The sequence below is a fragment of the Triticum aestivum genome, chromosome 4D (genome assembly GCF_018294505.1).
Source record: "Triticum aestivum cultivar Chinese Spring chromosome 4D, IWGSC CS RefSeq v2.1, whole genome shotgun sequence".
In the NCBI taxonomy this organism is placed as follows: Eukaryota; Viridiplantae; Streptophyta; class Magnoliopsida; order Poales; family Poaceae; genus Triticum; species Triticum aestivum.
Genome location: NC_057805.1, coordinates 346,520,261 through 346,548,226, shown reverse-complemented (window position 1 = coordinate 346,548,226; position 27,966 = coordinate 346,520,261). Strand labels below are relative to the sequence as shown.

At 45.2% G+C, this 27,966-nt stretch overlaps 4 protein-coding genes across 8 annotated transcripts; 2 read left to right on the top strand and 2 right to left on the bottom strand.

Moving 5' to 3' along the window:
- Position 1: 1 nt before the first annotated feature.
- On the top strand, positions 2 to 14,125 carry LOC123097828 (rab GTPase-activating protein 1). Of its 4 annotated transcripts, none has more exons than XM_044519661.1 (18): positions 2 to 306; positions 1,001 to 1,070; positions 1,158 to 2,180; positions 2,267 to 2,446; positions 2,542 to 2,655; positions 3,240 to 3,298; positions 3,411 to 3,477; positions 3,560 to 3,611; positions 3,821 to 3,913; positions 4,171 to 4,254; positions 4,369 to 4,778; positions 6,301 to 6,362; positions 6,973 to 7,042; positions 12,386 to 12,466; positions 12,569 to 12,670; positions 12,791 to 12,921; positions 13,231 to 13,339; positions 13,565 to 14,125. In XM_044519661.1, exons 1-18 carry the CDS (start codon positions 266 to 268, stop codon positions 13,598 to 13,600), a joined length of 2,784 nt encoding a protein of 927 aa, XP_044375596.1. In that variant the 5' UTR covers positions 2 to 265; the 3' UTR covers positions 13,601 to 14,125. The 4 variants fall into 4 exon arrangements, 3 of the variants coding, with proteins under 3 accessions (XP_044375596.1, XP_044375597.1, XP_044375595.1); XM_044519662.1 differs by lacking the exon at positions 2 to 306 and adding an exon at positions 498 to 831; XM_044519660.1 differs by lacking the exon at positions 2 to 306 and having other exon boundaries at positions 924 to 1,070.
- A 271-nt stretch (positions 14,126 to 14,396) lies between these two features.
- Positions 14,397 to 18,804, bottom strand: LOC123097826 (serine/threonine-protein kinase PBL27). Of its 2 annotated transcripts, XM_044519657.1 has the most exons (6): positions 18,437 to 18,804; positions 16,451 to 16,641; positions 15,969 to 16,155; positions 15,491 to 15,882; positions 15,378 to 15,452; positions 14,397 to 15,047 (listed from the first exon to the last, which is right to left on the bottom strand). In XM_044519657.1, exons 1-6 carry the CDS (start codon positions 18,561 to 18,563, stop codon positions 14,796 to 14,798), a joined length of 1,224 nt encoding a protein of 407 aa, XP_044375592.1. In that variant the 5' UTR covers positions 18,564 to 18,804; the 3' UTR covers positions 14,397 to 14,795. The 2 variants fall into 2 exon arrangements, with proteins under 2 accessions (XP_044375592.1, XP_044375591.1); XM_044519656.1 differs by lacking the exon at positions 15,378 to 15,452 and having other exon boundaries at positions 18,437 to 18,755.
- Positions 18,805 to 18,899: 95 nt separating this feature from the next.
- Positions 18,900 to 21,128, top strand: LOC123097827 (elongator complex protein 6). The gene is made up of 5 exons (XM_044519658.1): positions 18,900 to 19,200; positions 19,906 to 19,972; positions 20,063 to 20,271; positions 20,356 to 20,502; positions 20,678 to 21,128. Exons 1-5 carry the CDS (start codon positions 18,985 to 18,987, stop codon positions 20,801 to 20,803), a joined length of 765 nt encoding a protein of 254 aa, XP_044375593.1. The 5' UTR covers positions 18,900 to 18,984; the 3' UTR covers positions 20,804 to 21,128.
- A 213-nt stretch (positions 21,129 to 21,341) lies between these two features.
- Positions 21,342 to 27,038, bottom strand: LOC123097824 (two-component response regulator-like PRR73). The gene is made up of 9 exons (XM_044519655.1): positions 26,805 to 27,038; positions 25,896 to 26,313; positions 24,704 to 24,865; positions 24,451 to 24,584; positions 24,114 to 24,314; positions 23,549 to 23,729; positions 23,054 to 23,462; positions 22,192 to 22,972; positions 21,342 to 21,799 (listed from the first exon to the last, which is right to left on the bottom strand). The coding sequence occupies exons 2-9, from the start codon at positions 26,209 to 26,211 to the stop codon at positions 21,692 to 21,694; spliced, it is 2,292 nt and encodes a 763-aa protein (XP_044375590.1). The 5' UTR covers positions 26,212 to 26,313; positions 26,805 to 27,038; the 3' UTR covers positions 21,342 to 21,691.
- Between the last annotated feature and the right edge of the window lie 928 nt (positions 27,039 to 27,966).

Sequence of the window (27,966 nt, the reverse complement as noted above, 5' to 3'; positions counted from 1 at the left end):
AACCAATGAACCACGCACCCTGAACCTGAATGATGGCGCGATTGATCAGCGGAGAAGCTTGTGTTGGACTACAGAAAAAGCCTCTCCTTTCCTCATTCACGAAATCTTTCAAAATCCGGGTCAAACCCAGCCGGATTTAATCATCCTGATCCCCTCCTCGTCCTCCCTCGCGGCGCGGGAGCTGCCTACGAGTCAAACTGAGAGACCACGACGACGAACCGCTGCGCCCCGACGACCGGCCACGGCGCGCGCCGCCGCCGCCACCATGGGCGCCACGCCCTTCGACTTCGATTTCGACCACAAGAGGTGAGTCAGTGCCGCCAGCAGCAAATCAACCAAGCAACGGAGCCATGCACCGTCCACCAACCAGAGGGAACCGATGGCGCCCGCCCGCCCGCCCGCTCCGCCGACATCGTCGTGCCGCGCGCCACGTGCTCCGGAGCTCCCGCCTCCACGCAAAACGAGTTTTTTTCCCCTTCCATTCCCACGATCTGCGCTGAATCCATCTTCTTCTATTCCCCTCTCTCTCTCTGCCTCGCGTCCGGGCATCGGGGGGCGCGGAGGGGGTGCAATTAACGGGTGGGCTCGCGCGCGGCTCCCCTCCCATCTCACCGCGATCCCTTCGCCGTTCGTGATTCTTCGCCCCCCACCCCGCCCACGACCCCCTCACCTCAATTTGATTTTTTCCTCGCATTTCTTCCCATGTGCGCGGATCTCGGGGCGCGGCCGGCCTAGGGTTTATGGCTTTGGTCAATCCATGGCGTGCGCTGCCCAGGTCGTCCTGTCGCTTCTTCTTTAATGCGCACTGATCCCCATGGACGCCGAGTACCGGTAAAGCCCATAAATGCTAGCCCTCATTTCTATTTCTTCGCCTCCTTGGTTTCTCTCCTCGTCGTCTTTTCTAGATTTGGTCCGGGTCAGGATTGGTGTTGGGGGAAATGCGGTGGCCGGAGTTGTCGTCTCTGGGCATTGTGGCTGATGTTGTTGAGGTTTGGCGCAGGGACGTTTATGGATTCGCGGTGCGGCCGCAGCATCTGCAGCGTTTCCGCGAGTATGCCAAGATTTACAAGGTAATTTGTCAGACTGCAAATGTTCTCTTCCTTTCTCTGTTTATTTACTGATGAGAACTTCTCATCTTTCCGTGGGTTGGTCGCTAGGAAGAGGAAGATGAGAGAACACATCGATGGAAGGACTTCTTGGACAGATTGGCTGATTCTGCGGATTTGCCCAGCACACCCAGCATTCATGCCGCTGCTGCGGGGGATGCTGAAAGTGCAGAAAAGAGCGTCAAAGAAGAGCACCATGAAGCCGAAAACACAGATACCGACACAAATTTGGAATATTTGAAGGAAGCTGACGGCAATGAGGAACTCGGAGAAGTAAACGGCGAGCCAGACGATATTAAGGGTGTCACTAGCAACTTGGAAAAACCAAAAGAGGACAGCAGTAGCAGGGGAGCAGATTGCGATGAAGACGACGAAGAAGAAGGTGAAGCAGAAGAGAGGAACATCAAAATAGAATGCGTAGATCAAGTTGATGACAATGATGAATCCATAGAAGCAAAAGGCAAGCCAGAGGATTTTGACGATGTCGCTGGCAACTCAGAAAAACTGAAAGAGGAGACCAGTGCAGACTATGTAACACCGAACAAAGCCTCGGAAGAATTCAAGGAAATAAATGAGGGCTCTGAAGAAATAAAAGTTATAAATGGGGGCTCGGAAGGATTTAAAGATCAAAATGGTGGGTCGAAGGAACTGGGAGAAGTGAATAATGACAACTTCAAAAGGTTTGAGGAGACCCCCTTCGATAAGGGGTTGTTGGATGAATTGGAGCCCATAAAAGTCGAGTCCTGGCGGCGGGTGAGGGCATCACTCAGCATCATTGAGAAAATGATGAGCTCTCGGGTCGTGAAAAGAAATGATACTGCAAATGCCATATCTGGAGAGGTTGCGACACAGCTTGCGTCAATTGAAGAAGACAGGGCAGTAGAAGAAACTCATGAAGGGAATTCAGCAGAGGAGTCATATGATGCAGAGAAGGTGGATCGGTCACAGGACGGGGCACCTGGTGATTCAACGAGTGTTACATTGGAGGGAGACAATGGAGGGTCTTATTTTCCTTGGAGGGAGGAACTGGAGAGCTTGGTTCGTGGAGGTGTGCCAATCGCTCTTAGAGGAGAGGTGCAACTGCAACCAGAATTGCGCCTTGCTTATCTGTCGGCTATGAGATATACCTTTACAATTACATTTGGTTTATTTTCTTGCAGATGTGGCAAGCATTTGTGGGTGTTGGTGCTCGGAAAATCACTGGGTATTACAACAAATTGCTAGATGAAAGGACAGATGTATTGGATGAAAAGGACCTTAAGGACCAAGTGGTGAATGAACAGAAAAGTTCACCAAAAAAGGATCCCAAGCCTGAGAAGTGGAAAGGACAGATAGAGAAGGTTGTTCACTAACAGTTCAAACTAAGTGGAAGTGTGCCCTTTGTTAACAAGTTCTAGTGTTTCTAAACACTTGATTTTTTCTGTTATCATTACAGGATTTGCCTCGAACATTTCCAGGACACCCTGCATTAGATGAGGACGGGAGAAATGCCTTGAGGCGGTTATTAACAGCATACGCAAGGCATAATCCATCTGTCGGATACTGCCAGGTAATTTGCTCATTGAAGATTTTTGGATTTTGACCTTATTTTTTGTAACCATCCATGAGTTTGTACGCCTAGACATCTTAAAAAATCTAAAAAACAATCATGGTAGTGTAGAAAAATAATATCATGTGTGTAGTGCAAGGAAACAAAAGATATGAACATTGCTTTGTTATATAACTTCTTGTTATCTCTTGCTTTATTTGTACAGTATGCAAATCATTACTTTGTCATGATTTTTCTACATGTGCCTAAATTAGTGTTATGATTTTTTTTTTTGCATAGTGTGCTGACCTGTGAAGGGGTTTGTATGAGCCTATTTTCCTAAAATCAGTTTGTCTAATTCACATCTAGATGTTATTTAAGGATGTCACATCTAAGCTCCCACAAATATATAATGCAACAACAAGAAACAGAAAAAAACTAAAAAGAAAAAATAGACCACAGACAGAGTGTACATCAGCTTAGATGTGACATAACTATGTACATCTAGATATGTCCTAGACAGACCCTCCTAAAATCTGCTTTGTACTTTTAAGTTGACATAATGATGGTAGTATTTTATCTTACATCTTTGTTTTTTCTTGTAGGCCATGAACTTTTTTGCCGGGCTATTTTTATTGTTCATGCCTGAAGAGAATGCATTCTGGTAGGACTGTGCCTTTTCTCTTGAAAGCTACATCTGATGAATGATAATTTTATGGTTCAAGATCGTAAGCTATCTCCAGTTCTACAATTTCTTTGCCTTTTTTGTATTTTAGGGCTCTGGTGGGGGTCATTGACGAGTACTTTGAGGGTTACTACACTGAGGAAATGATTGAATCACAGGTACTTCTGATTTTTTGACAATTTATTCATCCATGTTTTTTATGCCACGAACAGTTGTATAATGTTGCCGCTTCATTCACAGGTTGACCAACTTGTTCTTGAGGACGTTGTACGAGAAAGGTTCCCAAAATTGGGTCTGTATTCCAGTGATATTACTGATACCTATGTATTTTTACATTCACAGTATTACTAAAAAATGACGCATGTGGATATGACTCACATTCAGTTGAAATCAGGAGCTGACATAGCTTAGATTTGTCTGAAGGCACAATGATTTATTTCCTTGAGAGCGTTTGATGGTGGTTATCACTTTGCACTGACATCGGTCGCAACTCTCTTTCAGCCAAACATACGGATATCTTGGGAGTTCAGGTGACATGGGTGACTGGACCATGGTTTCTTTCAATTTTCATCAACATGCTTCCATGGGAAAGTGGTCAGGTTTTATACAATATCTTTGTGCTTTCATGAAGATATGACAATATACAATTACAAACATTTTTCTCTAGATTGCTGCTGTAATATTTGATTATTTAGAGCCCCTTAAATACTTAGCATCTCAGGAAAATTTGTTAGGATATTGAAAAAACCCACACTAGTTTTTTATGTGTTACATAATCCTTATATTTGTATATATGTTCGGACAGATTAATGATTTAACTATACCTGATTGGAACTTTTCCTGTCTTTTAGTTCTTCGTGTTTGGGATGTGATCCTCTTTGAAGGAAATCGTACAATGTTGTTCCGGACAACCCTTGCTTTGCTGGACTTATATGGTACTAGTTATCTGTTTTTGGATTAATCTGAAAATGTTACTATGTCCTATTTTTTGTTCATTTGACTAAACTTTGATGTCTGCCCAACACTATATCTTTTATGTTAACTTTTAGGGCCTGCCTTGGTGACCACAAAGGATGCTGGAGATGCAATTACGTTACTGCAGTCTCTTGCTGGCTCTACCTTTGACAGCAGCCAACTTGTATTGACAGCTTGTATGGGTTTTCAGTCAGTCAAAGAAATGGGATTGCGAGAGCTAAGAGAAAAGCACAGGCCTGAGATTATAGCGGCTATGGAGGAAAGATCAAAAGACCGTAAATCCTGGAAAGATAAGAAGGGGTTAGCAACTAAATTATATAGCTTTAAACATGACCCCTCATCTGTGTGTCCACAAGTTGATTCCAAGGAAGGGGCAGATGGTTTGCAAGTGAATGGGGACTCTGGGTCAACAACCCTGGGGAGCTACCTTACTGGTTCAGCATTAGAAAATGAGTTGGATGAGGGCATTGATCTTCAAGATCAGGTAAAAAAGATCCTCTTCTACTGATTTCCATTTTTTCCTGTATGAGATGGTTGTTTCCCTAAAAGAATGTAACAAAGATGCGTGTATAATATGCATCCAAGTTTATTTGTTACTTTGATGGTTAAAACTTGGTTATTCGTAACAGTTCTCTGTGATGATCTTTTTGTATAGTTTAATGGTTCTTTTTACAACAACAACAACAACAACAACAAAGCCTTTAGTCCCAAACAAGTTGGGGTAGGTAGGTTAGAGCTGAAACCCATAAGATCTAGAAACCAACTTATGGTTCTGGCACGTGGATAGCTAACTTCCACGCACCCCTGTCCATGGCTAGTTCTTTGGTGATATTACAGTCCTTCAGATCTCTCTTTACGGACTCCTCCCATGTCAAGTTTGGTCTACCCCGACCTCTCTTGACATTATCAGCACGCTTTAGCCGTCCGCTATGCACTGGAGCTTCTGGAGTCTGCGCTGAATATGCCCAAACAATCTCAGACGATGTTGGACAAGTTGCTCTTCAATCGGTGCTACCCCAACTCTATCCCGTATATCATCATTCCAGACCTGATCCTTTCTTGTGTGGACACACATCCATCTCAACATGCGCATCTCCGTTACACCTAACTGTTGAACATATCGTCTTTTAGTTGGCTAACACTCAGTGTCATACAACATTGCGGGTCGAATCGCCGGCCTATAGAACCTGCCTTTTAGCTTTTGTAGCACTCTCTTGTCACATTGAACGCCAAAAGCTTCGCACCACTTCATCCATCCGGTTTTGATTCGATGGCTCACATCTTCATCGATATCACCATCCTTCTGCAGCATTGACCCCAAATATCGAAAGGTATCCTTCTGAGGTACCACCTGCCCATCAAGGCTAACCTCCTCCTCATGCTTAGTAGTACTGAAACCGCACCTCATGTACTCAGCTTTAGTTCTATTAAGCCTAAAACCCTTTGATTTCAAGGTTTGTCTCCATAGCTCTAGCTTCCTGTTAGCCCCCGTCCGACTATCATCGACTAGCACCACATCATCTGCAAAGAGCAATATCTCCTTATATCCCTTGTGACCTCATCCATCACCAAAGCAAAAAGATAAGGGCTCAAAGCTGACCCTTGGTGCGGTCATATTTTAATCGGGAAGTAATCAGTGTCGCCATCACTTGTTCGAACATTTGTCACAACATTATCATACATGTCCTTGCTGAGGGTAATGTACTTTGTTGGGACTTTGTGTTTGTCCAAGGCCCACCACATGACATTCTGTGGTATCTTATCGTAAACCTTCTCCAGGTCAATGGACACCATATGCAAGTCTATCTTTTGCTCCCTGTATCTCTCCATAAGTTGTCGTACCAAGAAAGTGGCTTCCATGGTCGACCTCCCAGGCATGAAACCAAACTGATTTTTGGTCACGCTTGATGGTTCTTTTTCTGTATAATTTAGTTTTCGCTGAGCTTAGTAATCTGATTTCTTTTGCCAATCTGGAATTTTGAACACGTTGCATTGCTTTCACACAGGTAAAATGGCTAAAGGTTGAGCTGTGCAAACTGCTTGAGGAGAAAAGATCAGCTGAACTCAGGTTCATGTTACTTCTGTTCTGGTTCTGATTTCATTTGTTCCCTTAAGACTTGTAATATGTGCTCACTTTAAGGCAGCATCGGTATAAATTTCATTTTCCTGTTATGCTACGATGCTGGTATAAGTTCTTCAGTTAAATATAAGGAAAAATGCATGTCCTTCAACGTTCTGAGTGATAGTTAAAACAAAAGTACCTTTTGGTATTCAACATATATTTAAAATAGCAAACAAAACAAAAACTTTTTGGTTTGAATAACAAAGTTGTCTACTGGCTCTGTTCATACATCTGAGTTTAGCTACAGTATTCAGGGGAAAAGGTATTATTCAAAGGGACACTGTGCTCCCTATCTCCTTCACGTCTTCATGATAAGTCGGAAGATATTTACTTTGTGTGACCAAATTTCTTGAAACCTGTTCATCGGTTTCACTATAAAAGTCTTATCTAAATCTGCATCTGGAATTGGTATTAATCTTTAAATTCATGTATATTCTCATCTTGTTTGTCATTGTAAGTTGGGCCATATGGCTTAATTTTGCACTGTAACATTTTGCTTACTTGGCCTGTCAACACATGTCCATAAAGCTTGGCTTATATTTCTTGATAATCACAGGGCCGAGGAGTTAGAAACTGCTTTAATGGAGATGGTCACGCAGGACAATAGACGTACGCTGAGTGCTATGGTAATGATGTTATCTAGACTAACTTCTTTCCATAGGACAGCACAAATTTATGGCAGTACAAACTCCCCGTCCTTTTTTGGGTTAAAAGGTGATAGAAAATATGCAACTTAGTATTATCAAAGGGCAAAAGCCATCATATATACATGTACAAGGGAGGCCAAAGGCCAGAATGCAAAAGGCCAAAGGCCACCATAAATATAACTCTAACACCCCCCCTCAAACTCATGGTGGATCCACAACACTGAGTTTGGAGAGATAAAATCCATGTTGCGCTCTAGTCTGGGCCTTCGTGAAGAAGTCCGCTAGCTGTAACTCGGAAGGCACATACTGAAGAGCAATAACATGGTCCTGCACACCAGCGCGCACAAAGAAAGCATCAACACCAATATGCTTGGTGAGCTCATGCTTCACTGGGTCCCGCGCAATACTGATAGCACCTGTACTATCTGACAAGAGTGTAGTTGGTGTAGTAAAAGTAACACCAAAATCCTCGAGTAACCAGCGTAACCAAGTCACCTCTGCCGTGAGAAGAGCCATAGCTCGCAATTCAGCCTCTGCACTCGAATGGGAAACTGCTGTCTGTTTCTTCGTCTTCCAGGCAATGAGAGAACCACCAAGAAAGACACAGTAAGCAGAAAGTGAACGACGATCCGAAGGATCACTAGCTCAGGTAGCATCCGAATAGGCCTGGAGCTGTAACGAGCTGGAACGAGGAAAGAAAAGACGGCGAGAGATCGTGCCACGAAGATATCGTAGAACACGAAGAAGGTGACTATAGTGAACCGAAGTGGGAGAAGAAACAAACTGACTCAAGATATGGACAGGATATGAGATATCCGGACGAGTGACAGCGAGATAGACAAGACTCCCAACAAGATGACGATAACGAGTCGGATCAGACAAGGGCTCACCATCAGAAGCACGAAGGTGAACATTAAGCTCCATAGGAGTCTCGACTGTGCGTTCATCACTAAGAGCCGCACGGGCAAGAAGATCCTGGATATACTTTTCTTGGGAAATAAAAAAGCCATCAGAGATGGAGGAAATCTCAATCCCAAGAAAGTAACGAAGTGGACCAAGATCGGACATAGAAAACTGCTCACTTAGACGGGCCTTGACAAAGGCAATGTACTCAAGATCATCGCCGGTGATGATCATGTCATCAACATATAGAAGAAGAAGAGTGCGACCACGAGCAGAAAGGTGGACAAACAGCGCTGGATCATGAGCACTAGGTGAAAAACCAGCAGCAGTGACCATCGAGGCAAAACGCTCAAACCAAGCGCGGGGGGCTTGCTTAAGGCCATAGAGAGAGCGACGAAGACGGCAAACCATTCCATCAGGAACTGAATACCCAGGTGGTGGCTGCATATAAACTTCCTCACGCAACTCACCATTAAGAAAGGCATTCTTAACATCAAGCTGAGAAACGGACCAGTGGCGAACAGAGGCCATAGCGAGAAGTGTGCGAACAGTGGTCATATGGGCCATAGGAGCAAAGGTCTCATCATAATCACGACCATGCTCCTGCTGAGAGCCACGAGCCACAAGACGAGCTTTATAACGCTCAAGAGAACCATCAGAGCGCGTCTTAATCTTATAGACCCACTACAAGTGATGGGACGAACACGGGGAGGAAGAGAAACCAGATCCCACGTGCCGGTGCGCTCAAGGGCAGCAATCTCCTCTGCCATGGCAAATTGCCATTCAGGATGAACAATAGCATCTCGATAAGAAGTCGGCTCAACAACGGTCGAAAGACCATAGTGAGAAGGAGAATATCGATCAGGGGGCGGACAAGGCCGAGAACGAAGACCATAAGTCGGCTGAGAGGAGGAAGACGACACATTAGAAGTAGAGGGCACATCAGTAGACTCATCCACAACACGTCGACGACGAGTATAATGGAAAGGAAAGGAGGGGAGAGGTGGAATCAATGGAGGTGGAGACGGGGAATGTATCGATGATGAAGGTATCGGTGATGAAGGTGGAGAAGAGGAAGGTATCGGTGATGAAGGTGGAGAGTCATGCGATGAGGGAGGAGAAGAAACCATAGGAGAGGACGGCGTCGGATCTGCAACATCGGGACGAGGAGTAGGAATACTGGGCACAAAGGGGGGTGTATCCGAAAATGTAAGAAAAGAGATTTCCTCCGTGGAAAAGACCGAGGAGGATGGTCGCGGGTAGTAGGGACGAGACTCATCAAAGGTGACATCCCGGGAAATACGCATCCGACGACGGGATCCCAACACCGATAGCCCTTATGCTCATCACTGTATCCGAGAAAAACACACTCAACAGACTGAGCGGTCAGTTTGGTGCGTTCGCGAGGGGCAAGCAAAACATAGCAAACACAACCAAATAAGCAAAGCGCCGAATAATCAGGAGAACGACCAGAAAGACGCTCAAGAGGAATACCACCCTGTAGAGCAGCAGATGGCTGAATATTGATGAGATAAGTGGAAGTGGTAACAGCCTCAGCCCAGAAGTGAGGCGGAAGAGAGACAGCGATCATCATCGCACGCGTCGTCTCAAGAAGGTGACTATGCTTGCGCGCAGCCCCACCATTTTGAGCATGAGCACCAGGACAAGAGAACTGGGCAAGAGTACCCTGCTCAGCAAGGAATCCTCGCAGCGCATGGGAGATATACTCACCAGCTGAATCTGCGCGAAAAGCACGAATAGGAGTGGAGAACTGGGTATGAACCATGGCAGCAAATTTTACCGAGAAAAATCGTCTATAAAGAAAATATAGTACCGATGACCCCCTTTCGAAGCGAAGGGAGCCGGACCCCAGACATCAGAGTGAATGAGATCAAAAGGGCGCTCGGACACCGACTCACTGTGAGGATAGGGTAGCTGAATTTGCTTGCCAAGCCTACAACCTAGACAATCCAATGAAACGTTACCGAAGACAGACCCCAGAACACCGCTATGAACCAAAGACGAGAGACGAGAACCACATAAATGGCCAAGACGATGATGCCATTGTTGAAAAGAGCTGGTAGATGCAGCAACAGGGGTTATGACACTGGCGACGGTGGCAGCGGAGGGAAGACGAAGGCAGTCAAGCTCCCAACGACCATCAGAGCGTCGAGGGCCAGCACCAAGCAGAGCGCCTGTGCGACGATCCTGAACAGAACACGGATCAAAGTCGAGAATGACCCTACAACTAGAGTCTACAATCTGTCCACCAGATATGAGCTGCATGGTAAGTCGAGGAACATGAGCTACAGAGGGAACATGAAATGAAGAAGTGCTAAGAGTGCCTCGACTAGCTACAAGAAGGGGAGTGCCATCAGCCGTAAGAACACGAACAGGAGACTCGACTGGTCGAATAGAGGTCAAAGTGGAAGAATCATAAGTCATATGAAAAGACGCTCCAGTATCAAGAATCCATGGGGATGTACTTGAATGGGTAGAAGGTGGTTTCTCATTGCCAGAAGAGTCGGTCACGGATCCTGCAGAAGATTCCCAAGCGGCAAGAAGGCATTGCAGCTGCGCAATCTCACGCGCAGACAAGGCCACGGCGGAAGAAGTTGAGGTAGAAACACCTGCCGACGATGAGCAGTCGCTACCACCCGTGAAAGCCGTGTATGGAGGCGACCGAGAGTGGCGAGTCGATGTAGAGCCACATGTGGCAGCCATCGAGGGAGACGACGTGAAGCGGTCATTGCCGCGCACGGAAGCCACGAGAGCAGTTGGTGTAGAGCAGGCACCATCACCACGGGCAGAAGCCGCGAGAAGAATCGATGAATAGTGACCAGCACAGCCTGCTGAAGATGCTATGCCGTAGGGGACAACGTCGCAGCGACGAACACCAAGCACTGAACGACGACGCCTGTGCAAGACAGGATCAATATAGGGAACACCGTCGAAAAACTGCGGGCAGTGACGGAGATGCAGGCCCGAAGGAGACATCATATCAGATTTTTTTTACTCTTTTTTTTCTTTTTTTTACACTGAAAAACGACCAGCGAAATCAGCCAAAAGCAGCCGAAAGGTAGCGCACAGGCACGAGGCAGGAAGCCAGCGGGCCGAACCAGCCCGATCGCAGCCGCCCAGCCGAGCGCCTCGATGGAGCAAGCGGGCGGAAAGCGCCCAATGGGCAGCAGGCGGCGGCCTGATGAGTGCCCGATCTGGAGGCGGCCGGCGGCGGGAATCAGGTCCGATTGGCAGCAGGCGACGGCCAGATGAGCGCCCGATCTGAAGGCGGCCGGCGACGGGAACCGGCGAACGGCGACGGGAATCAGGTCGGCGGCGGGCGTCCCGATCGAGTGTGGCCGAATCGGGAGCGCGTCCCAATCTGAGCTGCAACGGGCGGCAGAAAATCGACTAGGAACAGCGACTTGGGGTGGAACCCGCCGCCGGCAGCAGAGAAACGGCGAGCAACCGGCAGCAGAGATGGAATCCGGGCGGGGACGAAGATGGTGACCTCCGATAGCAGCTGCTCCGTTTTCCAGTTCGAGATCAATCTCGCACGGATGGGGAAGAGAGTAGAGCAGCGGCAGCAGAGAAAACTGCACGCGCAAGAGGCAATGGCCAAGCAGAAGCAGGAGAAGGTTTGGAGCAGCGCAGCCGGAAAAGGATGATCGCCACGGCGTGATTGGATCGAGCACGAGTTGCAGCGTGCGAAAAAAGAACCTAAAGCTCTAATACCATGATAGAAAATATGCAACTTAGTATTATCAAAGGGCAAAAGCCATCATATATACATGTACAAGGGAGGCCAAAGGCCAGAATGCAAAATGCCAAAGGCCACCATAAATATAACTCTAACAAAAGGATCCCTTGCATATTTATGTTTGGATTTTTTTCCTAAACATGCATCAAAATTCATGTCTTCCGTATTAGAAGAGGCACTGAGATGGCGTGGGTCTTACAGCCAAAACAGCGAAAAATGTGAAGAGCAATAAACTGAAAGGCTAAGGGCTAAAGCTACAACAAAACAAGGCAAAAACACACCAAAAAGGGAAAGAACTGTACAGCTGCCCTAAATGATTAGGATCAAACGTCAGGCCGCCGTGTGTGCAGTGGCAGCCGACGCAGCTCTTTCCCTCCAGTGAGCATCTATAGCTTGGCTTCGACGATGATTTCCTCAACCAGCATGGCAACATTAGGATTAGCAGAGTCAAAGACGCAGTCATTTTGCAATTTCCTGAGTCGCCACATGGTCAGCAAAATCAGAGAGCACGCGCCTTGTACTTTATGTCTGTATTTGTTTCTAAATAAAGAGTCACTTTAAGATTATCACAGTAATGATGTACTTTAAGTCCTTTGGTCCCTTTTCCCTTCTTTCTTAAATTTAGATCTATATGTTCTTGACTTAGAGAAGATTCTCAGGTTGAGAAATTGGAGGCAGAGGTATCTGAATTCCGAGAAACTTTCGAAGATAAGCAAGAACAAGAAAAGGCAATGCTTGAGGTGCTGTCTTAGTGCCTTGGCTTTAGATTGCATAACACTCTCAACTTTGAAGTATTTTGTTCTGTCTTCTTGCTTAAAAAGTACACTTACTTGCCCATGCAGATTTTGTTAAGAATGGAGCAGGAGCAGAAAGTGACAGAAGATGCACGCATAGCTGCTGAGCGAGATGCTGCTGAACAAAAATACGCTGCTCATTTGATCCAGGTTAATCTTGGAGCCGCTTTTAAAAGCTGTTTTCTGGAAGTGCTGTTTTTCCTTCTACTTGTACAACTTATACTGTTGGGGAAGGTGAGATGCATGAGGTTTCATACCTTGTATATGCAGGAGAAGTATGAAGCAGTCTTGATAGCGCTTTCACAAATGGAGAAGAGAGCTGTGATGGCAGAAACTATGTTGGAAGCTACAAAGCAGTACCAGGCTGGGCAGGTTAAAGCCATCCAAACGTTCGCCCCAAAGTATGTTTTGGTTACTTAGCTGAAATCTTCCACCCTCCTAGTATTACCTAGTACTATTGCTGTGCTCTTTTCAAAATACAGTTGTGAACTTTACACTGGGCAACGAGCAAGACTAATTTGCTTTTCAGCTCATTGTACGTATCTTAATAGCTTGTGCTTTAGTTGATTTCTTTTGTTTTCCCATTGTCGTGTTCTCTGTCAGCAGATACTGTGGTTACTGCTAGTTGTTATATATATTTCTCACTGATTTTTAATATTGCAAGTCTATGTTCAAATGGTAACATTTCATTTTACTGGATTCTTTTGTAGGTCACCGCATGCAGACCTTGGGAAGATAAATCAAGAACCAAATCAAGATACACCTAACAAGAAAGTGGGCTTACTTTCTAGGGGGCTTGGATGGCTAGAGAAGAGCAAGGTATGTCGTAAAATGTGCAGTGCCCTAGGATATAATAGTTTGTGTATCTATACAGAAGGACCAACCTCTCTATGCAATCCTTGGAGAAAAGGAGAAGAAAAAGTTAGAGCAATATATTCACATAGCATTTTGAAATCATGACAATCCCAATGGTTCTTCTAGCTAGAAAGATGATAAAAAACTAAGGTGCTGTTGGTTCATTAATTTTCGAATTACTTTTATCAGGGAAAGTCGAATCCCACTGAAACGAATGAAGGCTAAACTCCTGTGGAATCAGGTAGAAAATCGTCGGTGCCAGCAAGGATCTTGATATCCATGAGTGATTGGGTTGCCAAATCGCTAGAAGAATCCTTCGAAACCAGCTAATTTTTGTCGGCAGGAAGAATCAACTTATGTTTCTCATGAAGTTTTCCTGAAATTGTACTTTGTATCATATTGGGTTCAATGGTCAGATGGAGTTATGTTGGTAGGTCCAAATCTTTGCAAGGCATCCATGTAAATTTTCTTCTCCAATTAGTTTCATTAAGATTGTCAATATTTAGTGTTACGGTTAGGAGAAAGAAAAAATACACACGAAACCCCCTGTGTTGTTAGGTTAGTTTTTGAGGATGTCATAGGGTTATACTGGGGAAGAGCATGTTTTGTTCCTCTTGTGGAAAGAGTTTTGCAAAAGCACTGTAAAGGAAATGATGTTCCAGTGTCTTATTTGTTCTTTCGATACCGTTGGCTTGCAACATATTATTGGCATATGTTGCTTAGTGTAAAATACAAAGTATCTGTTGATTATTGCCAGGAATGATCATTCATTATTTAGTAAACTATATGGCATCTATATTTGTGTTCGTCTACATTTTGTGACCTGTCATGCCCATAGCATCCAGTCGCAGGACATGCAACTGCCTGGCACAAGAGTCAGGAACAGTTGGATAATAATCACCTGAAAAATGGCAGATAAAATAGGAGTAAACACTACATAGTGAAAAATATGCATGGAAATATGAAAACACAAGTGACAACCTAGATTTTTTGTGTTAGAAAGGGAAAAAAAAGGAAGAGATTGAACCAAAATTTGTGGGGCACAACCTCAACAAAACCAACACTTTTAGGTACAGGTTGAAGAGCACACGTACAGCAGCAACATGTCAACAAGAGAAGGAAGCGAAGATTAAGCGTCATGCAAGTATCCTCAACTACTATGAAGCTATGTCTCCAAGACCACATATGACAAGCCTCAGGCCCTCAGCAAGGGACACAGGGATATTTGCACCTACTCTACTCTATCTATCTAGTTTCTACAAACAAAACTTCCCCCCTCCAGCAATTCGGCCATATCGGAATGGGGAGTAGAGCATGTTCTTGATCACAGTATCATCATCATGATCATCATAACAAAGCCAGAAACACTACATTGCTTTGCACCGGTGTCCCCATGACTATGATATACTACTAGTTCCTCCTATATATCTTCCCCGGGTTGGTGAACTTGAGCTGCTGACTGCTGGTGGGCTAGTCGCCGCGTTCTTCTAGACTTTGAGATGTGAGCGAGAGCGGCAGCTACGTCTGTAATCTGAGGTCTCTGGCTGGCTGTTTTATTCAGGCACATTCGAGCAACGGAAAGGACCTGGTACAATGATGTCATGCTGTACTGATTGCCAAGCGCTGGATCTGCCAACAATGCAAAATCCCTCCTGTTGATCAAAGGGGTGGCCTGAAATTATACACCAACAAAAGTCACAACAATTAATCTTCATCGCAGAAAGAGAAACTCGTTTTACTTTTTAGACAAAGGGTTCTTAAGATGTACATTAAAGGGCCAAACAAAAACTATATATGTTTCTGTCTAGTGTAGGCCAAACCTATTGTGGCTTCCATATGAGGAATTATGGAGAAATGCCAAGAAGAATCTTATCTCAGCAATGGCAAGACCAAATGTAATAAAAGAAAATAACAAATCCATGCTAATCAGATGGTTAAAAACTACCGATAAACTTATGATGCTTCTGCCAGTTTTCAGAAGCAAATATAAATCAGAACTCACCAAAGATATCTCAGGTAAACACAATGTTGTCCTTGGTATAGACATTATAGCATTGGGGAGAAGCAAGGAGTAGTTCTATAAAAGAAAAAGAAAATGCAGAAAGTGATGCTTACCCATTCAGCAAGACTACGCTCAGCTTTGATTCGACTCTGATCTAAAGCCTTTCTTCCTGTGATTACCTCCAATATGACAACACCAAAGCTGTAAACATCCGACTTGATGGTCAACTGACCGCTCTCAAGATACTCCGGTGCACAATACCCAGGTGTACCCATCACTCTAGTTGAAACATGAGTATCGTCGCCAGTCGGACCTAGCTTTGCCAAGCCAAAGTCGGCCAGCTTTGGATGATATTCCTCACCAAGCAAAATATTCGCACACTTCACGTCACGGTTTATGATAGGAGGGTTACAGTTCACATGCAAATGCTTCAGGCCTTGAGCTGCGCCAACAAGTATCTTTATCCTTGTATTCCAGTCAATAGGCTTCTTATCAGGGGGGAGATCTAGGAGGATAAAAAACAAAACCGAATTCCGGTTAAACAAGGTTCTGATTATTCTTTAAACAATATATGGTAGTTTAGTAACATACCAAAAATATGAGTTTCCAATGAACCCAAAGGCATGTATTCATAGACTAAAAGCCTCTGATCATCATCAGCGCAGAAGCCAACAAGCTTGACAAGATTCGGGTGATGCATCCTGCTCAACACCATAACTTCTGTGCAGAACTCTCTGTTCCCTTGCAATCCATTGGGGTTGAGAATCTTTATAGCAACCTGTTGCAGCAACATACAAGCGGATCATATAGTACACCATATCCTCACAAGCCTCACTTTTCATAACAAAACAACCTCAGTAAACCATAGCATAGATCGTCGACCACATTAAAAAATACGAAACAAAATGCTACCATGATCCATTCTTGAACTCACATCGGTTTAACTTCCCATCACATTGTCGTTCATGTGACTAACAATTTAGCAAGAAAATATCTTCCGTGTTTAATACATCATCGAACATGACTGCAATTCCAATTATTGACTACCCATAAAACGTAACACATGAACTCACCTCGTTGCCGTCCAGCACACCTTTATAAACCTTTCCGAACCCACCCTCTCCCAGAAAGTGATCTCGTGGGAAGCCCAATGTCGCCGCATTCAGCTCCTCGTAGGTGAATGATAGGCGATTGGTATGCGGACCAGGGCTTGAGATAAACTTAGTGCGCACGGCCCCCTGACTGGCCTCTAATCTAGAAATCTCTGCAGAAACAAAATAGATGCACCACCAATGTAGTTGTCAGCTATCACATGAAAAAGCCTAAACACTTTCATTATCCAGAACAACACCCGTTTATGTGGAAAATTATGAATCAGCAAAAAGGAACCGAACAATTCCAATTAGTATGCAAGAACAAAAAGGTTTATTGTAAACAGAAAAGTCAAAATGACAGAAATAACACAATTCTTTACTCAACAATATCCATGTTGAAGCAATCATGTAATCTAATTATTTATTTTTGAGTAAAGTATAGATGCATGGGGTTACCCAGTAATTGGACATAGTAATTCTATAGGTAGACTCCCAATTTTTTTTTTAAAACCCAGTAATTGGACACAGTAAATCAATAAATTTAGACAGACATGTACACCTAGTAATACACCAGGAACACATAGATGTATACAGTTGTACCTCATTAATAAGCACAATAAACAGGGGCAGCTATAAACAACATGTAACCTGTTTCATTTGACATATCGTACTGCGCATATTCAAAATTTTATTTTGGTGTCTCACTTAAGTTTTCATCTATATCACTGAAATCCGGGCTTTGCCAACACACTAATCCAACCATAGCAAGAAAAAGGGACTCAAATTTGAGCGGGAACATGTATTAAGTATACATCACACATAGCATCGCGATCGGGTAATAACATTAATTTACTTCCTAAATAAAAATTTCCAGAATCAAAGAACATTTACTCACTAGCTGGTAAGATAATGTGCAGTTTCAAGGCCCAGAACAGCACTTTCTGTTCTAGAAGATTATTTGGACATTTGCACTGTTTTGGTCGGCGCCACGCCGCCACTGCCACGGTGGTTGTGTAGGTTTTGGGCCACTTTGGTTATCTTCTTCTAAATATAGAAGAAGACCTCAAGACTGTGCTCTGACGTGTGTTCTATAGAAAGAAGAAGAAGAAGAAGCCCTAGGACCACAAGTTCATGGCGAAATTAATTACTCAATGGTTGGAAATATAGTGTATAGCGCCAGTATATCTTGTCCTGCACACAGACCAATGAGATACTAAATGACTAGTAGAATGCCCCTAATTATTATCCTGATTTATTAAAATTAACTATATTCGATGTACATGTACTACTACAAGAATAAGAAAAATGTCATGGTACATTAGCGAACAAGACCTCTCCATTGCCCTGCAAACTTGAAAGTTGAAACAGAGGGAGTAGCCGATTGGTAAAAAAGTGAATTGAAGTATCCAAAGATGCGGCAATTTCTTGGTAGTATATCCAAAGATGTGCACATGCAAAGCAGAAAGAGAGGAACGCGTGAATCTTGTGCGGTTTCAGGGCCGAGAATCACACTTTCTTGGCGGAATCGATTACTTAATCGCGAAGAAATGGACTTGCAAGAAATCCTAATTCCCAAGAATGCAACGACTCGAACGATTGCGCAAAAATCACGAGAAAGCATTGCGGCATCGCAAATTGTGGGAGCGAAGACGGGCACGGCCGCCCATGCCATGGTACTATTCCGTACACATTTCACGAACCAAACATCAAGTGAAGTAGCGCCAAGAAACCACGGGATCAGCCGCGCAAGAACCCTCGCTCATAGACCACCGACGTCAGAAACGAACCGAGAATCCGATCAACCGCACGATACCAAGAGACTACCTCGAGCGGCGGGGCCAAACTAGCAGGCCGCCGCACACGGCCAAGAACCGGCGGCGCACCGGCGTTGGGGAAGAAGAAGAAGGAGAAGAATTCCCGCACCGCAAGGAAGAGGAGGAAGAAGGAGAAGCCGCGCGCACGTACCAGCTGAGGGCAAGGGCGTGGGCGATGGCGAGGCGGCCGGCGCGATCTGGGACGGCTTCTCGGCGGGCTCCTTCCTCCTGTCCCCCGCCGCGGCGCCCTTCTTCTGCGACGAGGTGCAGCACCCCATGGCGTCCCGAGGCGCGGAATGCAGTGGGGAGGGAGGGAGGGAAGTGCGCAGGGTTTGGGAGCCGGAGGTTGGAACGGACGACAAGCGCAGGAAGAATGTGGGGAGAAACGGACGAGTCGACACGAGACGACTCCGTCCACCCTTTTGTCCACGACTCCGAGGAAGGACGGAACTGCTCCACTGTCCTCAGGTGCCGTCTGCTGCCTCCGCCACGCCACGCCCGCCCCGCGTGACCGTTTTGCTTCCGTGGACACGCACGCGCACTCTCCGCTACGGTCGATGCGCCTTCGGACCTACGTTACGTACTTCCTCCAAGTGCGCCTTCCTCTGGACTTTGTTTTTTCTTTGCTCTCTGTGAAATTCGCTCAGGCACCTCCTTTTCCTTCCTTGGCTGCCGCCGCCGCCGCAGCTTGAGGCGGAGATGGAGGAGTACGGCGCGGGGGACCTCCTCAGCGAGGCCATGTGCGCCGGCGCGCGGGTGGTGGTGGTGGAGGACTGCGTGGAGGCGCCCGCCGCCTTCGTCCTCCACCTCCTCCTCAAGCGCGCGCTCGCTGCGGGCGGTGGCGGTGGCGGTGGCGCGGCGCTCCTCGCCCTCGCGCAGCCCTTTTCGCACTACGACCGCGTCCTCCGCAAGATGGTAAGCGTCCCGTGCTTGCTCCCAGCCTTACCATAACCTAACCACGCTCTCTGTCTCACACACACTTGTTACTTACTTAGTGAGTACTGCAGACTTGTAGTATGTTCTTAGTAGAGAAATTATGTAATCGTGCTCATGCTTGCTTCGATTCATCATCTGTAAATAAATGGGTGACAGTCCATCACAAAATTTGACAAGGTGATCTGGGTATAGAATCTACGGAATAGTATAAATAAGTTTGCTCTAATCTGAATATGGGACCGAATCCCATACCAAACACTCGCACTTTGAAAGTTTAAATAGGTTGGACTGGGGGGACTTCACGGTTATGACTGATGATGTTTCACTGCTGGAAGTCGCTGTCGTAAATCCGACTCCGTTGCCCAACATCATCCATCATAACAGTGAATCATTGGGTTTATGCATAATGCTTCATGTCAGAACTGTATACTTGTGTTGCCAGGAAGCCAGTACCGAATGAACTGGCAGCAATAGCTCAATGTATGTGAAATTTCAGTATTTCAACAACCAGCTCATCCAGAACCAGAAGGTCTAGCAAGTTTGCACAAGTTAAATCTAACTTTGATTGCTGCACTGGAGGCTGGACTGACCATTCAGAGAGCGTATATTTTTCGATTTCTACCAGTACTGTGGCCTACTCTAAATGTTGGACGGCTCATGATTTCTTCTTCTGAAATTTTCCAGGGCTGTAACTTATCCATGCATAGGAAGAGTGAGAGACTTCATTTCTTTGACTTGCAGGGGTTCCCAGGCAAGCAAGCAAACAATCTTTGAGTACCTTGTTTCTCCAAATGCTGCATCATTGTTAACAAGTCACTGATTTGCATGCTTGTTTACTCAGGTGGAACACGGGGAGGTGCCATTGCTGATAGCTTAGCTCAGCTGTATAGTGCTGTTCAGAGAGTGGTGGAGACATGCAGGGCTGGAGAAAATGCAGGTCGGTTCACGGTTATGATAGATGATGTTTCACTCTTGGAAGTTGCTGCCAATGGTTCTGCAGATGATGTCTTGGACTTCTTGCATTATTGTGTGACACTTACGTCTGAGATGGTAAAACTGAATCTGCCAATCACTGCCAGTACTCTTTCTTCACAGCATATTCACATTTTTTACACCTTGTTTGTGTCTTGGCAGAATTGCTCGCTTGTGGTTCTTATTCATGAGGATATTTATTCAAGCGAGGATGGTGTGGGACTTCTCGCACATCTGCGCTATATTGCGGATCTTGTGATTAAAGCAGCACCTCTGAGCACTGGTTTAGCCACTGATGTTCATGGACAGGTCAGGTTCCTTCTTGATCACCACTCTGCATACTTTAGGTTCTTGGCTTGATTTTTTGAGCCACTATAGATAGCTGTGAATTACTCCGGCAAACGTTGGTCTTATTGTGAATGGTGGCACTTGGCACCGTCCATTTTATTTAGAGTTGACAAGCGTTTCATTCTTTTGTCAACAGCTGTCAGTGGTAAACAAAGGAATGCTCATCGAGCAAAGGCCGGCGAAAGGGCGGAAAGTTTGGAGCTTCCATTTTAAGGTGAAGGAAAACGGCGCAGACTTCTTCTACCCAGGGAGCAGACATTAGAACTTTGGCCACAGTAAAGCTGCACAGCAGATATCGCTTCAGTGATGCCAGTTGATGCGTCTCTCGTTATGTTGAAGTTGCCCTGTTTTAAGGAATATCATGGAAAGGAAAGCAGCATTGCCCGGTTCAGGACCTGCATGGTTGCATCTCTTTTTGCCTTTTTTTGGGAAGTTTGTGTTGCCTTTATTCATTGGAAAAGGGGATGTACACAACATTGTAAGCCTGTGATATGGAGTATTCGAGCAGACGCTAGGGGAACTGCAATGCCAAAACATAATTACTCCCTCTGTAAAGTAGTGATCTAAAAGGTCTTATATTACCCCCTCTGTAAAGAAATAGTATATGATTGTTTAGATCATTATATTAGTGATCTAAACAAGCTTATATTTCTCTACAGAGGGAGTAGAAGTGAAGTGCAACCTTTTGACTTTAGAACACCACCTTGTCAGTTATATCAGCTTGGTCAAGGTGGAATGATTTAACATGCATTATGTATATAGATAGATATAGATAGATACGAGTGACAGCTTGGTCAAGGTTGAATAATTTAACATGCATTATGTATATAGATAGATATATACAGATATGAGTGACAACTTGGCTACTGGCTTGCTCCTTCTTAAGACTCTTCTTGAGTAAGACTAAGCATATCTATCTCTCCAAGAGAACTGAAGATCGCAAACCACAACGAGGGGTAACATGCATGGTACTTACTACGACGGATGGCCACATAGATTAGATATTACAAAAGTTCATCTGGAGTCGGCCGGCCAGGGACAATAATCATACGGGTGGGTCTTTATTTGTTGAGCACTCTAATGTGAGAGTCAATAACCTATGTACGTATGTAGTAACAGACGCTACAGTGGACCAGAAGGGAGGGTCGTGTCATCCGTCTTCTGCTTGGCCTGCCTCATCTTGTCCAGACTGTCGAACGAATTGCCCACGGACACGTGGCCGCTGCTCGGCCAGTCTCTTCCTGCTTTGGTACCGCACCTGAAAATAGCCAAGCCGACGAGGCCGTCAATACAGACCATCAGAGACGTCAAATGCTTCAGCAGATAAAATCACACTCCCCAAGGCACTATCAATTACATTTTCTACGCCTATGCTGCTATGCTATTCCGTTTAGTGGCCTGCCATTACATTTTTGGAAGCAACATAAAAGCTCATGTTTCTCTCTCGCTCTTTCTCTTTTTGTTTTGTTTTGACGAAATTAAGCGTTTCTCTCTTTCAGAAGTAAGAAGTTAATATTCATCATCATCATGACTTGCGTCCAACTACTAGGAAAACATTCCTGGTCATTCATACTATACTAAATCAAACTGAAAGGGGCCTAATTTTGGAAGTCCCTGCTTTAGAAAGCATGTAGCTGAAAATAGATTTACCTTTTTCCCGAAGTTCCTCTCTTTCCGCTTCTGCCTGAATTTGTTCACTGCAGCTTCTCGTTGGCTGAGCTGATTCTGACAAACCATGTCATTGCCACTACCGCTCGGCCTGCTCCCGCTGCCATTGCCACCGTCAGCCTCAATTTTGTCCATGGTACCACTCTCCATGTTTGGCCTTGCAATATTGGGAGCGGAGCTACTTCCATTCTGCGTATTGCTTCCATTATTGCTGCCTGAGACGCTCACATTCACACCATAGTTAGCAGCATGACCTTCCATGGGTGAATCGGAAGCATTGGATGAGCCACACCGAGCGTTTGATGCACCGTCAATTAATGTCTGTTGCTGTGCCATAACATGGCGGTAATAGTGTGCATGATGGTGATGCTGCACAGAGCTTTGCTGTGCCTCGCTTGAGTGGCCCACTTTCACTGCATTGGCAATTTCTTCAGCAGCTTTGTCCTTGCGTGCCACATGAGCTGGTGACACTTGGTGCTGCACCGGATGGAATGCTGAAGTCTGCTGGTTCGATTTAACAAGTGATGGTAACATAACTCTCTCCCTGTCTGTACAAGGCTTTGCGATGGCACTCTTTGTACTGGAGCCCATGTCATTGTTGTTGCTACTGCCATTTGAGCCCTGCTTTATTTGAGCAGCATCTGAATTTGACTCCATCTTGCAGGTGGAGTTCGTTTTCACAGCCTCTGAGCTGTTATCTTGAGGTGAACAGCTTCCCCGAAATGTTGCCCCACCTTGATCGGAAGCCATGGGAGTATGGTACCTTGCAAAATAAAGGACAGTTAGTACGCAACTTATTGCTGTGTTCATAACTTAGTAACTATAGTGATGTTATGCTTTGCACCTGGTGAATGCTGACAGATTTGATCTTTTCGGAATACTTCGTTCATCATGGATTTCAGTTTCACATCTAGTTGTTTCCGATATCTTCAGACCCAGCTCTTGGGATGGCATGTTGATGGGAGAATCGTTTTTCATTTCATTCCCGTTTGGCATCTTGGAGGAGCAGTCAGGTGCATCAGTGATTCTAGCAGCCTGTTTCGATTCTGTGTTTCTGGCTATTGAACTAATCAAATCAGCAGTTTGACAAGTTGGTTTGTCGATGACTATTTTGTTTACTGACTTGTTTTGGGATGTGAGATTCTCATGCTGTTTTTCTGTTGGATTAACAGACATCTCATTTGGAGAAGATTGATACCCAAGACTTGAATTTCTAGGAGCGCCTATTTCTAAGTATTTCCCCATGGAGTCATCTGCATAGAAGTGGCAGTTGGTTGACAGACAGTAAAAGAAAAAGGTGTATTTGCTTTGTACAAAGGATACTGTTAGCATAAGATACCATTATTTTCTTTTTGATTATTGATGTTCCTTTTATTTGCAGTCGGCAACCACCTATTGCTGCCTATCTCTGATCTGGGGTGAATTACTTGCGCACAAGTACTATCAGGTGATTCTGCTAGATGATCAGAAGACAAAAGTTGTGGGCTATCAATCTCCACAGCACGCTTCGTCCATGAACTCTGCATTTTAATATAGATCGGCGGCATGAGAATAGATTTTCAAAAGAGATTTCTTAAAAAACATTGGCACAAACGCTATCATTTTGTTACTCAGTTCTAAGGGTGGACTCAGGGTGAGACGTTAAAAGGTCTAAAATGCCCACGGTGAATCGCTCTAGGATCTGATCTGGGGTGAATTAGTGAATTACTAGGAAGTACAAAGTATGTGCACGAAAAAATTGTACTTAACACATAGCTTTTCAACAGCAGAGGTATTAATCCTATTAATTTTGGAAGAGTCAAACATTTGTTCCGAGTAGTATTCAACTAATACCCTTTATATTACATCTATCGCAATCTTCTGATGAGTAAGAAGTACCTTCCAATTTTAAGTAACCGACGTACCTGAGTGCCACTGCCATTATCACTGCCATCCCTAGCATTGGGCCCAACACTAAAGTCGTCATCGGCATCATCATCGTCATCGTCATCGTCATCATGACTGCCGCAATCGTCATCGTCATCATGACTGTTGTTCTCATATTCATCACCAGCCTTCGGTTTGGAACATTTTTGTGTATGGATGCCACTTTCACTTCCACTGGACTAGATTCAGAAAAAGGCAAATTCCAGAGTGATAATCAGAGAAGATAAATAGGTAGGTCAAAGAAACTATGCCCTCGTGACTTTTGGGCTTGGTTTTCCGACATGAAATAAGCTAGACCAACAACAAGCAACTTACACTGTGGCATCGCCTCCATATGTGCTGCCAAAGGGTCTTAAGTTCATTCTTCCGTATCGGCTTCACTAAGAAGTCAACTGCTCCCTTTGATAGACACCTAAAGACTGTACTCATCGAGTCATTCTTAGACATCACTGCACAGAAACAACATAAGCTTTAGAAGCTAAGAATATTTAAACTAACAAATTAGCAAGGACCAAAATAAGTGTATTAATCTGTTGGAGCAATATGGTTGAGCAGGAAAGCTGCTTACTGATCACAGGAATGCCCTTGCAAATACTGTGACTCGTGATCTTACTGAGCAGACCAATGCCAGATAGACAAGGCATGGCGACCTCGGTTAATACCAGGTCAATACGGTTTTGCACATCTTCAAGATATTGCCATGCATGCAATCCATTCTCAGCAGAGATAACTACAAAGGAAAGATATGCATTTTGCAGTCAATGGATTGACGTAATTGAAACAGTTTCAAAGAAAAGCAATATTGATTTAGCTTTCACCTTTGAATATAAAAGGAAAGGCATAATTCTAATAGGAAATAACATAATGTACCGACCGAATTAACAAAAACATCAAACGTGCAATTTACATCAGGAAGATCCATGACACTTGAATAGAGTTTGTATTTACCCAATTTAGTGCAAGAAACTACTCAAAGATAACTAGGCTCAAGTTTGCAAAGTTCCTAGGTTCAGTTAGCTTGTGAGAGTGGGGATAAGTTAAAGCCTTGTCAAATCACTTCAGTTGCACTGATTTCAATTAGCAGCAAGACCAAATGTCAGTTGGCTATTTGATTTTTCTTTCTCGGTGTTGGTGCTCACCTTGGCATCTTTCTAACAAAAGTTCCTGGCCATTTATGCATTCATTCATGTTAACAGTTAACAAAACTATGCTGATTGATCAAGATTGACCATGCCCATCAACTGATGCACCAAGACGGGAGCATTCACCATCAGGCACCTTCTTCCACTGAAGTAAAACTAATAGCCAGATCAACTAATTGCTGACTGGGGAATTGAATGAAGATTTCATGTTCTAAATACAGGTCGGCATCATGGTGTCTTTAGCTATGATCAATTAGGATGTGCCATCAAAATCATTGCTCTTATTTTAGCATGCTCGATGCACTCTTTTTCACAACAAGCAATTTCAGTTCCCCCTTTTCCACAATAAGCAAGTCCAGTATCCCCTTGTTCTTTTTTGTTTTGGAAAAGGAGGATAACCTCCAGCCTCAGTATCCCCCTGTATAAATGTTGTGATAGATGTATGGTCGCACTATCAGTTCAAAATCAACTCGAAGTGAAATCTAAAACTGAAAGAGAGAGAGAACAAAATACAATAACATGAACACTCTGGCCTCTAACAGACCTACAAACAACAAAAGATCAAAATCCAATTTAATAATTTACTTGAAACTAGAGTTTAAATTTGCAGGGCATTACCTTCATAGCCACACTTACGGAGCAGAGCACGGACAACATGTCGGGTACAGTCATCGTTCTCCACCAGCAAGACCCTTAGTGTCTTCACCGGCAGGAACTTCTCCCACCGGATAACCCGGTCTTGCTGCTGCTTCTGCTCGTCCAAGCCCGGCGGCGCACTGTGCGTGCTGGGCCAGTCCTCTTCCTTGATGCCGCCCCTCCATTCCTTGTCCTCGTTTGCCTCGAGGGCATGGCCATTCTCTACGGCGCCGTTTCCGGTTCCCCTAATATCACTGGTGGAAGGTCCGTCCGCGCCAGCTTGACCGGCGCTCACCATCAGCTGGATCCGTGGCGTTTGCAACTAGAGACGGTTCACAGACGACGGCGCATGCCCTGCCCTGGCTTCAGAAATGGGCATGCTGCATCCAACGACTGGAATCTGCAACGAGCACGCATGGATCAAGGTCGAATCTATCACGAGCATGAGAAATGCTTCGAATTATGGGCAGTTCGTCGTCAATTGACACGCACACCGTACGAAATTGTTAAGGCTCGGCGCGAGAACGGATTTACCGTACAAAATTGGTACTAGTTACTGGAGCAAAGATGAGCGTAATTTAGAGATTATAGGAGCTTAAAAGACTGAGGAAATAGTCTTGGTGATGAGATGAAATTAGACTGCATCAGCAGTACTCGAGCTTTCAACAGAATCAGACAGGTAAACCAAGCGTCAAACTCCCACCGCGACTCAACCCCGACGAGGCATCACTGACAGAGCGCCTCACGGCGGTCCACCCGTGCCGGATTCCGGCGGCGGGCGGCCGAGATCCACCGAATTTCGAGGCCCCCGGCCCCAAAATCAGCTAAAGCGAACCCCCAAAAAGGTGGACAGAGACGAGCGCTTGCGTTGCCAGAGGGAAGGGCGCGCACCGTGGTGGGTCGAGGGGCGGGCGGTGGCGGCATGGGCGTGGGCGCGCGAGCTTTGACCCGCGCGTGGAAGTAGCCGTGGATGTTTCCACAACGCGGCGGGGTGTCACGAGGACCAGGCGAGAGATAAAACTGAGCCTGGGCTCTGTGGGGAGAAGAGAGGAGAGAAGTGGTGGTGCCGAAGGAAGGAAGGAGGCGAGGGGACGAGAGGGAGGAAATAGATAACGGGGCGACCATGACGTGGAGCAAGTGGAGGCGAGGAGGGCCGGAGGGAGCAGGTGGGGCTTGCGACCCGCCGGGATCCGACGAAATCTAAAGCCGCGCGCTCCATCGGCCCGTCAGATCCGCCCGGGGAGCCCCGACACGTGGAGCGCCGCGTGGGGCTCCGCCGCGGCCGGGGCGCTGCCGGGTGGGGCCGAGCGACGCACTTCGGTAGGTGCGGGTTGGCGGCTACTGTAGTTGACAGTGGGCCCGGGAGGGGCGCCGCAGGAAAGATCGTCACGGCGTAGCCTCGTCACGTCTTCACGGCGTTTAGGCATGGCTGGGTTTTTCTTTTTGTGGTAATGAAAGGGATGGGGTTGGAGGCTGGAGAGTGATCTGTGGACTAGAGTAGTACAGTTTTACCTTTTCTGGCATCGTTTTTCTGGTTCAACAGGAACGCTTCGTCTCATCCACACGTTTTGAGACCTCATGCAATGGCCTTTTTTTCTACGAGAAAACAAGTTTGCCTTGTTTCTAAAATAAGCTACTAATTCTAAATCAATCTGAGCCGCACACTTGTAAGCTTGCTTTTCTATTACTCCCTCCATTTCAAAATAAGTATCGTGATTTTTGTTTTGATTTTCAAGTAAAACGAGGAGACTTGTTTTGGAAAGGAGGCTTAGTTTATGGTTCTTCAGCTGTGCTGTGCTGTGCTAAGTTTCATTCATAGTAAATTGTCAATCTATAAGTAGTGAAGTACGAGTAGAAATTTTAGCATTCTAGCCGGCCAACTATTTGTTTCTTTAGCTACAACAAGAATTAAAATAAAATGAGCATTAAAATAGTTTTATACCAAAAATAGCAACTATAATAAATAAAATAACGGACAATTTGGCAAATTTTGATATTATGCACCACTATAGCAAACAAGGCTTCTATCATTTATGGTTGTCGCATGTGTTTT